The sequence below is a fragment of the Montipora foliosa genome, chromosome 7 (genome assembly GCF_036669935.1).
Source record: "Montipora foliosa isolate CH-2021 chromosome 7, ASM3666993v2, whole genome shotgun sequence".
Lineage (NCBI taxonomy): Eukaryota > Metazoa > Cnidaria > Anthozoa > Scleractinia > Acroporidae > Montipora > Montipora foliosa.
The window spans coordinates 16,981,268-16,993,218 of NC_090875.1; the positions used below are offsets into that span (position 1 = coordinate 16,981,268).

The 11,951-nt window shown below is 37.8% G+C and overlaps 1 protein-coding gene across 3 annotated transcripts in view; it reads right to left on the reverse strand.

Annotated features, from left to right (window-relative positions):
• Nucleotides 1–6,742, reverse strand: part of LOC138010892 (E3 ubiquitin-protein ligase HUWE1-like) — a 78,889-nt gene extending 72,147 nt beyond the window's left edge. For 2 of the 3 annotated variants that reach the window (XM_068857913.1, XM_068857912.1), the window contains exons 1-8: nucleotides 6,348–6,742; nucleotides 6,108–6,206; nucleotides 5,361–5,495; nucleotides 4,155–4,247; nucleotides 3,226–3,299; nucleotides 2,699–2,777; nucleotides 2,183–2,245; nucleotides 818–898 (exon numbers count right to left, since the gene is read on the reverse strand). In XM_068857913.1, coding sequence (XP_068714014.1) covers nucleotides 818–898; nucleotides 2,183–2,245; nucleotides 2,699–2,777; nucleotides 3,226–3,299; nucleotides 4,155–4,247; nucleotides 5,361–5,495; nucleotides 6,108–6,206; nucleotides 6,348–6,392 — 669 coding nt within the window. In that variant the 5' untranslated portion in view covers nucleotides 6,393–6,742. The remainder of the gene's footprint in view (nucleotides 1–817; nucleotides 899–2,182; nucleotides 2,246–2,698; nucleotides 2,778–3,225; nucleotides 3,300–4,154; nucleotides 4,248–5,360; nucleotides 5,496–6,107; nucleotides 6,207–6,347) is intronic. The other variant, XM_068857915.1, reaches the window with a different exon arrangement.
• Nucleotides 6,743–11,951: the final 5,209 nt, after the last annotated feature.

Below are 11,951 nucleotides of genomic sequence, written 5' to 3' on the forward strand. Positions count from 1 at the left end.
GATACTTTATTATTATTGTACTTCACCACGATGAATAACAGCAACCTTTTTTGACATTATTATTTTTATATTATATTATTAATTATTGTTTAATTTAATTATTTTTATTTTTATTTTATTTATTTATTTTATATTATATTATTTAATATTACTATATTAATATGATATTATTATCATATGCAGTAATTGGTACTGTGCTTGCTTGGCCAAGAGCAAATGGACAACAAAAAGTAAATCTTATTCCAAGATGGAAACCAAACCAATCACCTCTTCAAAGGGCCTACCACCGCAAGTTCTTCCACTGAAATATACTGTAGTTCTTTGCACTAGTTGCATCTAGACATACATGAATTTTATTAATTTAGAGGATTTATCCTGAAAATGTCCATTCCTTTTATTGTCTTTAAGAGATAGGAAACTACCCAAAGTTTCATACACAACCAAACAATGTTCAAAGAACAATACATGAAATAAAATGTTATTATTTTAATACTGGGTTCACATCACAAACTACATTACACTGCAGTCTTGCTGATGTTTATCCCTGTATTCAGAAAATCACCACCATGCAACCAAATCAAGCCATTCTGGCAGTACCTTGATGAATATACAAGATCAGATTATAACCCCATTTTTCCAACTTTTCAGGTTTCAATTGAGGCAAGTGTAGATTTCTGGAAATACAATCGTATTTTCATGATAGACACCTCAAGTCAAGCTCTTTTTAGTTGACGAGGTAAAGTACATTGTACACCATGACTGTAACAAAGACATCAACCATAATTCACAATACAAAATAAAAATTGAATAACTGTACCTGTGAATCAGACTGTGAAGGAGTGTTGGTGATTTCATTGTAAAACTCAAAATAAACATCAGCACAACTGGTAGGAAACTCCTAAACCAAATAAATAAGATTTGAAGAAATATATTATTATAAATCATTGAAGAGCAAAAATAAGCTTTTTAAATGAGGTTACAACTTCAGTTCCCACAGCCTGCTCCCGTCTGACCTCGTAGCTCAGTCGGTAGGGCAGCAGTGATCTAACCCGAAGGTCATGGGTTCAATTTCCACCCTGGTTAGAGTTTTCCTCTGTCCTTGTATGGGCCCATTTCCATTAGTAGGGCTAACGCTCACATGGTTCATATGGGGTACAACACTCGCACTTCTCATTACACTTTAATCAGTTAAGTCTGTTAAATGAAATTTAACTGAATTAACAACTAGGAGCAACTGCGATCAATTGTTGTCAGTGGGTCAGATTCCTCGTGCTTTGGGTCGTAGAGCTGATTTATCGGTAGGAACATGTTTATCAGTGTGATGGGTGCCTGTCTTCTCGGGGGCGTGATGGCTCATGACTGGGTTGTCAGGTTTTGCTAGCCATCGGTGCAGTCTCCACCTTGGAGCTGGCTGCCAATAGTGGAAGTTCCAGGATGTCTCAGACACCCACCCGCCACTTAGTGACGCAGTTGTTAATCAACTGAAATTAATGAGAAGACCACCCAAGAAGATGGTTAGTGACATGGCAAATTATTATTTCATTATAATCTATAATAAGTATTATTATAACATTCATTAATAATTCATGATGGGAATTCAACATCTTAGTAACCAACATCTGTATACATGTATCTGATACAGATTTCTATTTACTTCCAAAACGTTTTCTTTCAATTTTCCCTCTTAAAATGTCTTGAATCACCAAAAATACCTAGTTTCTATTAACACTTGAATGCTGACATTTAATAAGTCATATACAATATTTAAATCAGAACTGTATCACATTTACAAACTATGTATTAGAGGGTTCGTACTTGATTTTGCCTATAAAATTCCAGGAGTATTCAAGTAGTTTTCAAGGAGTCTTTATAAGAAGATTGCTATGCAATACATAGTGTTTAAGTGTTTTCTTTGCTGCGAAACCCTACCTCAATTTTAGGCTCAATTTTGAAATGTCTCTTTAACTTAGCATGATCCAATCTCACCAATTTTCACCCAAGAAAAAATTCAAGGAGTTTTCAAGCAGTTTTCTACAAAATCCCTTTTTGCAAGGGCTTTTCAAGTGCCCTTAAGTCCAAAATTAAATTCCAGGGTTCTTCAAGGACTCCAAGGAGTAGCACGAACCCTGATATTACTTGACAAACAATACTTCACACAAAATCAATACAGTGATGACTTTACCTTGATGGGTAAATCCTGGCTGCAGTGTGCAAGACTAAATCCTGCATTCTTCCCTCCCCATGTCTAGGAGATTCAAGTTAACATTACTTTCATTAGAAATCAAGCTTCCTTAGCAGAAAAAAAATAATAAACTCTTTCCCCAACCTATACCAATTGAGCATTCATTCACCAACAAACCAGCACACTAGTTTCTTCAAAATCAACCTTTCCCTTAATAGTGGGGCTACATGTAAACTGTATACCATGTATGAAGTTTAACCCATTGACTCCCAGAGGTTCTCCATTGACAAGTAAAATCGTCCGGCGTTAGACAGAGTAAAATACTAAGTCTGGCTGGTTTCAGCCGGTTTGGATGTCAATGGGTTAACATGCGTCACGCCAGATAATCAATTAACTGTCACACACGGCAACCTCAGATGTCAATGGGTTAATGTATGACGGACATTCACGGGAAATCGATTTTGGTTCGAGTTATTGCGAGTCGACTGTACATGTACATGTAGGTGAAAAACTCGCCTCTCCTAAGCATTGAAGACGCTGCTGAATTGCCTTCCTCTTTTCTGCCGGTAATCTTGGTATGAAGCTTGATCTCTTGCTGTTAAAGACATGATTATTACATAATCAACATACATGTAACTACATGTACACTTGCCGATGCACACATCTTTCTCACAGTTGTGGTACTGTACTTCCTGATAATTTTCTTGACAATGATGGCTTACCCGTCAAATAAGCAAGGAGGTCGCCATGGCAACCAAGCCACAGTCCACCTCTGGGCACCTGTCAACACATCACTGAGAAAAAGCAGTGTGTGGAATGTTTACTAACCCCACAATAATGATTATAGGAGGAGGGAAAAGTGGAAAGCAAGCAAAAAGGAAACTCAAGCCAAAGCACATGGCAATGCCCCTGAAAACCTCCCTGGAGACCCCCCAAATATCCCAGGTAAAACTGCTGCATTGGCTTGATTTTAATTTTGCCTGAATTATGTGTAGCCTCATTACAAAAATGTATAATTCAAATGACATTTGTCATTTTCATACCTGAAAACATAAAGGACTCCTAGCACAGACAGAACAACTTCCATATCACTTGCAACCAACAGTGACACAAGATGCTGTTATAACAGAGAAAAAGGTAAAAATACACTGTTAGGATAAGAGAAATGAGAAAATGAGGTCCCAAACAACAACTACATACATGTAACAATACTTTGCAAATTAGAATCATCCAACAGTTACCAGCGAAGAATGTCTTGGAAGCTGAAATCCTAAGGATGACTGTTGCCAATGAGCAGAAAGTCATCTTCAAAGTCAAGTACACGTACTAGCAGTGTTCAAGACTTGACAAAAACTACATATCCTTCTTTATCCAAAAACTGTTGCACTAATTTTATTGACACTGAGAATCCAAGGAGCGTTGTTAAGTTCATGCCAGTCGCAAGAAAACAAAATTTTGATTCCTTTAAACTATTGTCTTTGTAAACATTGTTATTTCATTATTAGTGTAACGTTTAAAGTGAAGTCATTGTATTCCACATACTAGGTAACTGTAGTTCTATAATAGCTGTTGTGTGTGTTTAGTTATATATGCTTACTATGTAAGCATGATGTGTGTCTTTTTTGTGTCTTTTAGTTTATATGTTAACGTAAGAAATTCTTTAATGAAAAATATACTAAACTATAAATAAAAATATTGTATGGAATATTGAAATGCCCATTTTTAAGGATGGATAGTAAAATATCAAGAGTTACATATATGAAGCTTGAAAACGTATGGTCAATGTTTTGACCAGAAATCACAACTGACGACAAAGTTAACTGTGCTCCTTTAACTCTAATAGTATTCAAAAAAGGTACTGAAAATGACTTTCATCAACATATAATAATTTATACTTTTAATTAAGCTTATTGATTGTTACTACTGTTTATCACCGCAATGAAATCACTTTGCAAGGGTTCCACAACCCTACCTCTATTGAATTATACAAGTGTCTTGTATATGAATGTTCCAGAACAAGAGCGGTGAACCGCAACACATGATTCACCAGACACCTCCTTTCGCACTAAGGTGAAATAAACACAAGAGTAAATAATTAATGTACATTGTAATGAGAGAACACTTTGGAACAAAGATGAGGAGAAGTACCATATTTACCCGTGCATTTTTTATAACATAAAAAGCAATTTCTTATGTTATGCAATTTCTTATGTTATGCAATTTCTTATATTATGCAATTTCTTATCTTAAGTCCACGGGATACTAATCTTGTACTCTTTGATTTCTGGAACTGTGGATACACAAAAAATCAGGGCCTCAAGCGCTTAATAGTTTTGTGGTTCAGCAGTTGTTGTACATGCGGGCATTTTGTCCTTGAGTTTCGACTGCGTCTCGGGTTTGCATAACTGTCTCAAATTCTCCCAACTCGCCCTTGTGTTTAGATGAGGCTATGGAAACATGGAAAACGTCCTCTATTGCTTAAACGTACCTGTACCATTTCATTTTCTATCAACATTTACAATGACTTGCAAAGGATAAGGGTCAATAATATTTATAATTTATTGAATTTATTGAATTGAATGAAGATTCCAAAACTCATTAATAATACATGTACATGTCCGAAACAGCCTACCAGGTCACCGAGCATGAGGTGTAAAAGCCGATGAAACATTCCTAATTAAAATTCTTTATAATTATAAGGAATACAAAAACATGGCTTAGCTTGTTTTTCTTGTATGCTAAAGTTCTCCTCTTACAATTTGAACCTTTATTCAGACTCTGGAAGGGCAATCTTTCTGTAGAATGTTTTTAAAGCCGTTCAATACACTTGTAGGTCATGTTTAATCGAGTCTAAAACCATTCGGCTTCACCTCATGGCTTAAATCTCAATAAAACATTCCTGCTCATTTATTAAACAGTACATCACATACACTGTACGTGCACAGGTATATACTAAAGGCACCATCTATAAGGCCTGGTTTTCACTAGTGATGCAGATGCATTTACTTGTTGTTAATTAGTGTCTATTGTTCCAACAATAGCATAAGCTTCTTGTGCTTACGCTTGCATCAAGAGTGAAAACCAGGCTTAACATAGCATTCCGTAGCACGTTGACACTGTCCACTTGCTTGACCTTGCGTCCTCAATACCAATTATATTTTCTACGTGCACAACTTACTGCTATTTCAGGTCCTTCAAGTTGGTCGAGTTTGTCGTAAGCCAGGATCCAAGAACTTCCATTCACTGGCTTAGCAACGTTTGCAAGGATTTCATCAAACTTATCGATGACATCAACCCAGTGCTGCAGCTCACACTACATTACAAAAACAATAATAAAAAAATGCGACCAAACAATAATAATTATATTTTCCCATCTAATCACCTCTTAGTTACCCCACAATAATTTTTTTTTAATTGCCATCTGTCGGCTAAAAACAAAAAACCAAGAGCTGTGTGCCACAAGCTAATAGATCTTTAAATCCCAAATCTTCAAAAAAGAATAAACCCTTCACTGCTTGTGAAAGGCAGGCTATGAAAGTTTGATAAGTCAGCTCATAAATTGGCAAAAAAAAAATTTAAATGACAGGGTACTCGTGTCACATTAATTTAAAAACAAGCAATGATTAATAGAACATTACATGAACAAGACATCTCTAAGTGAAAATTAAGCAAATAAAAATCAAGAATACAGAATTTAAAACAGGAAATGTTAGGTTTATTTCCTGATTAACGAAAGTCATTTAAGTCATTTAATTAAGCTTACATCCAAGATTTCAACTGTTTAAGCTTAATGATTATTGGATTGCACGGTGTTCCCTAAAAGTATAATCATTAACAAAACGCAATATCGATTGTTGATATTAAATATCGTAAAAACGACACTGCTCACTTTAACAGTCATCAACCATTGAAGTTAAGCTCTTACCTTTCCATAGTACCACGTATGGATGTCCTTTAGAATATGAATCAACTCGCTGTCACTTGCTTCTTTTAGTCTTTGAATTAGCTGTCTGCATTCAGGAGCCTGTTGAAACGAAATTTAGCCCTTACACGACCCGTCAAAGAAGCCCAGTAGCTACGCAACGTGCACGATTCCTTTCATCGCTGGTAATTCCTAAACGGTATCATTTCTGAAGAGGAAAATCAACTCATGTTCAAAACTTACCACGTCCGATTGAGTTTTTCGCAGTTTACTCCTGTCAATCTTCATTTTCTGCTTTCAAATATTTTATTAGTTAGTCCTCTTTCTTGACAAACTTCGCATGTTGGTCCAACAATTTCCAGAACTGGACAAACGTTTGCGTTCTCGTGAGTACGTATAAAGGTAAACCTTTTTAGCGTTTTTGAAATGGACTATTTACTCGCGTGACGGCTCGATAAGCCGTTAGGATACCTCAATATTAACAATCAAATCTTGGATATACGTCTTGTCGAGCCCGGTCGAAGGAGGACAAACAACGCAATAAATATCACATCGTTTTACCAGTTTTGCTAAGGGACGTATTCAAGTGATTCATTTCAATATGGCCGACCATGCCGTGCTGCACTAGAACGAGGCTCAACAGTGGCTGGCAAGTTCCCACAAGGCCTTACGGTTTTCTAGACAGTCACACACGTGATTCACATGTCCGCCATTCTCGTCACCAGGGGTGCTTTCCATGAAGCCAAAATTTCCGGAAATTTCGGGCTGAAGTCAAATGGAAACGTCCGTTTCGGTTCGGTCCGACCGGAATATTTGGGACCACCTCTGGAGACGGTCTTCTTTGACCGGTCGGTCACGTTCCCAGCGCCATTTCATTGTGATGTAGCCGAAATTTTAGTCGAAACGTAAATGGAACGCTTCGGTCCTGTTGGAAATTGACTTTTGATGAAAAATGTCGTTCCGTTTTTCCTTGGTTAGTTCCACTAGTTTGCGACCTGATGTCAAGCATAATGGAAGCACCCCAGAGCTCTGAGAAGATAACTACTTAGTGTAGGCAGTCATATACAAGTTTGGGAATTTCTGTCATATAATGTTCTAATCAGGAGCCCATGGCTCCTGTCCTAATGCATACTTAAGCATAATGAAGCAACCGTTGCCATACTCATACTTTGGCGTCCTTACTCATCCCTAGCTGTACTTTGGCGTCCTTCCTCATCCCTAGCCGTACTTTATTGTCCTTACTCATCTCCAGCTGTACTTTGGCGTCCTTACTCATTTCCAGCTGTACTTTATCGTCCTTACCCATCTCCAGCTGTACTTTGGCGTCCTTACTCATCCCTAGCAGTACTTTAGCGTCCTTACTCATCCCTAGCAGTACTTTGGCGTCCTTACTCATCCCTAGCTGTACTTTAGCGACCTTACTCATCCGTAGCCTTATGACTTAAGCGTCTTTAGTCATCCTTTAGCATCCTTAGTCCTTCTCAGTAGCAATTATACTTTAGCATCCTTATATAGTCATCCCTAGCTGTACTTCTGTTTATAACGTCCTTAGTCATCCCTTAGCCGTATTTAAGGGTCGTTAGCCTTTCTCTAGCATCCTAGCTTAATCTTCCCTAGCTATACGTGAACGTCCTTACTCATCCTTTGCAGTACTTCAGCCTCTTAAGTCTTCCTTTAGCATCCTTCTAATCATTCTTTGAGTACCTTCACGTTCTAAGTCATGATCCCTAGTGGTGCTTTAACGTCCTTAGTCATCCCTTGAAGTACTTTAACGTCTTCAGTCATCCGCCTTAGCATCTTTAGTCATCCTTAGCAGTACTCAGACTCGTACTTGAAAAACATCTTTAATATACAACGGAGCTAGATTATTCAAAGACTTATAAACTAATGTGTAACTGTGTTCCGAAGTCCGCTACGATTTTTAAGTGTAATTTTATTGGTTTTTCATAATTACTCGTCTTACCCTGAAATGCACTCTTCAGAGCCGTTTCCTTTAGTTTTTCAAGCTTATCAGAGTCGCTTTTCAAGCTTAAGTTCCGTGCAGAAGAACAACAGTTAAGGAGCGAAAGAATACAAGAATTATATGACTTAATTTTAGCATTAAATGGAATCATACTTTTGAATCTATTAAATACAGAAATTTGTCTGCTAATTTTGCAACATAAATTAGCAATTTGTTTATGAAAGTTCAGTTTATTATCAATAAAGACACCCAAGAGTTTAATACAGTTCTCCTGTTTTAGTTCTTTGTCTGCAACTTGAACTTTTGAAGTCCACAGTGGTTCGGGCGCCGGCGGGACCAAAACTTTGGAACTGGCAGATTAGCCTTTAGGGAGTTTTGGGTGAACCATTCCAATGATTTCTCTAGGCCGCTGTTGATTTATTTACTTAATTTATACACGGTAAAAAATTCATCAGGTACAATTCCAAAAAAGAAATTTGTAAAATCCTAAAATCCTAAAATCTAAAATCCTAATCCTATTATTACTTTAATTTACAAAATAAGCTACCTACAGACCTGATTTCCATGAATGCCGTGTATTTAAAAATTTTGATAGAGAAGGCGTTTAAATTGATCTATGGAACTAGATTCCCTAATGTTACGATGTAAGCTGTTCCAAAGAGTTGCGCCGCTGTAACTAAAACTATTTTTCATGTAGTTTGTTCTCGGAAACGGAACAACAAGTTTATTTGCCGAATCCCTCAGAGCATAGTTTGATACATTACGCGTTACAAATTTAGACGTGAGATATTCGGGAACCAGACCATTTAAAGACTTGAAAACCATTAAAGCTTTCTGAATTTGACGTTGAGAATTTAAGTCTTTCCAGCAAGGAATTAACAGCAGCGTCATAGCTCGATGAAGTTATCACTCGTGCAGCATGGTTCTGTAGTTTTTGTAGCTTGTTAGATAATGTTTTACCACAAGTACCCCAGACTAGGCTGCAGTAATCAAAATGGGGTTGAACTACTGAGTTGTACATACTGAGTAAGGTTGATTGAGGCACAAATGGCTTAACTCGTTTAATGGCTCCACTTGCGGAAGCAATCTTTTTACACAGTTTATCAACGTGGAGATACCATGTTAGATTTTCGTCAACATATATTCCAAGAGATTTCACTGAGGAAACTTTTTCAATTGGAACATTATCAATGGAGAGTTCAAGAGTATCAGATAGAGTGCTTAATCTTTGCCTGGATCCGATCAACATAAATTCAGTCTTTGTAGCGTTCAAAGTAAGTTTGTTAGACACAAGCCATTTGCTTAGCTTTTCAAGGTCAGGAGATATACTAGACTGAATCAGATGTAAATCAGAGCCAGCTTAAGTAATATGTGTATCATCAGCATAAAGGAACGCTGAACGATAGACAGTTAGGCAAATCATTAATATAAATTAGAAATAAAAGAGGGCCAAGGATCGTTCCCTGTGGCACACCGCATTTAAGGGTGGTAAAATCAGAGAGACAACCGTTAACGGAGCACCTTTGTGTGCGATTCGTCAAATATGATTTAAACCAATCAAGCGATTTCCCTTGAATTCCGTACCGATTCATTTTAGTTGATAGTATCTCATGATCAACAGTGTCGAAGGCCTTTTTTAAGTCGAGGAACACTACAGCATTTACGTAGCCACGATCGATATTAAACGCCCAACTGTCAGTGGCTTCAAGAAGAGCACTAACAGTGGAGTGCAAAGACCGGAAACCGGATTGTTGTTTAGAGATGATTCCCTCGTTGCTTAAAAAGTTGTATAACTGATCGTACACAATCCTCTCAAACACTTTGGCGACAACTGAAATGACAGAGATAGGTCGGTAGTTGTTCAAATCAAGTAACTCGCCCTGTTTGAACAACGGAATCACTCTGGCACATTTCCAATCGTCAGGAAATCATGCCAGACATCAAAGATTTATTAAACAGGTCACATAACGGACCTGAAATAATATCAGCATACTCACGAATTAACTTAGCAGAGATATTGTCTAACCCAGTAGATTTAGTTTTCGACAATCGATTTAGATGAGTAAAAACAATACTACTAGTAGTTGGACGAAAAGAGAATTTGTTGAAGTTTTCAGGAAAATTGTTTAAATAAGTAGACACTTCGTCCGAAGTAGAAGGTATTTCGCGGGCTAGTCTGGGTCCAGTAGTTGAAAAATGTTCGTTAAAGGTATTGGAAATCTCGTTAGAATTACAGATAAATATATCATTTACTTTGACTTCCTTTACCAGCTGGTTGTTCTGACGACGGGACATGAGGTGATTAACAGTTTTCCAAGTCCTTCGAGAGTTTCCTTCGGATTGAATAAGACTATTATGATAATAGGATGCCTTAGTGGTTTTTACATTGATTCAACTGTCTATCGTTATGGGACATTCATGGCTAAAATGGAGCTGGTTGCCATCAGCATAAGTGTTGATCTTTGTCTTAGGTACACAGAAATCGTAGACAGAAATATTGAATCGAAGGGAACCGAGCACAGATCCATAGGGAACTCCTTTAGATATCAATGCCCAGTCCGGAAACCTATCAGCGATTTTGATTGCCGAATGAACTAGCAACCCTCAGAAGATAGGCTATATACACAGAGTTTGGCTATAAGGAGACCATGATACAGCTCCAACTGAACGCTCAGGATCAAGATTACCCTTCCATGCACTCTGATCTGTGATAACAATGGGGATGACAGGCCTACACAACTCCTATCCACGTGTTTTAGCTAGCTTAGAGTTTGGCTCGAAGGAGTATGTCTTTTAAGGATCTGCCCCTTTTGTACGAAACGATCGGGGCGGGGATCTTGAAATATTTCGCAAAGTGGTGGTTGTTGCTGGATCAAATGCCATTTTTGCATGAGTATTTGTTCAAGATTAGGCACCGTAGGACGGTATTGTGTGACGAAAAGACAAGATTCGCTTATCTTCTTTGCATTTCTGTAGGAGGGCTTGTTTACTGTTATCAAATTTGATGTCTGAGAGTGTAGCCGTAATCAGGCTTTCTGGATATCCTCGTTCAATAAGACTTGCTCTAAAATGCGAGATTTTAGTTTTGAATTTCTTTACAGAGGAGTTTGTTCGGAAAAGTCTGAGTGCTGCGCCCTTGATGAAGCCCCCTCTTTTTTGTTTACCCCTAAAGGGTGGCAACTTGAGAAATGCGTGTACTGAAATATTTCAGTAGGGTTTGAAATGCGTTTCTATGTCCAGTATAGATTTGTTTGCAAATCTTTCGCCTCTGAAAATCTTTGTGTCATGAGTCGCCATGGTCTGAAAGCAATGCTTCAATCTCCATTTGGGCATCTTCCTCTTTGGAGGTTGTTGGGACTGCTAGAAGTCCGTCTTCAGTTGGAAGGCTCATGGCCGTTTTTTTTCTTTTTTTTCACTAAAGGCAAGACCGCGGTTTCGATCCTTTATGATCTTGTCAGTTGCCGATAAAGGAGAGCGATAGAGACCAACGTTCGGTATCACTCAGGCAAATGGCATGTTATTCAAGTTTTTATACTCAAATGGCGAATCGAAAATTCTGCCTTTTAATTGGTTGGTTTGTCATTCGGGAGAAGTGAGAATGTAGCATTCGATCCTATTGTACACAGCTTGATGCTGTGATTCTTCTTGTGGATAAAATGTTCTCTTTACATCATGTAGTGGACTGATAGTGTTTTTGAGGGAATAGCGCTGTCGTTTTCCGTCAGATAGCCAAGTATGAAGCGTTGGCTTTCTGAATTTCAATGCGTATTTTGTGCTTCTTGTGCAGCTTTTAGTGTGATGCTATAATGAGATTTCCCTTGAATATTTAAGCCATCGAAATCTTACGCTAAATTGACAAGGGCGGTCTGGAGCTGTGAGTAGGC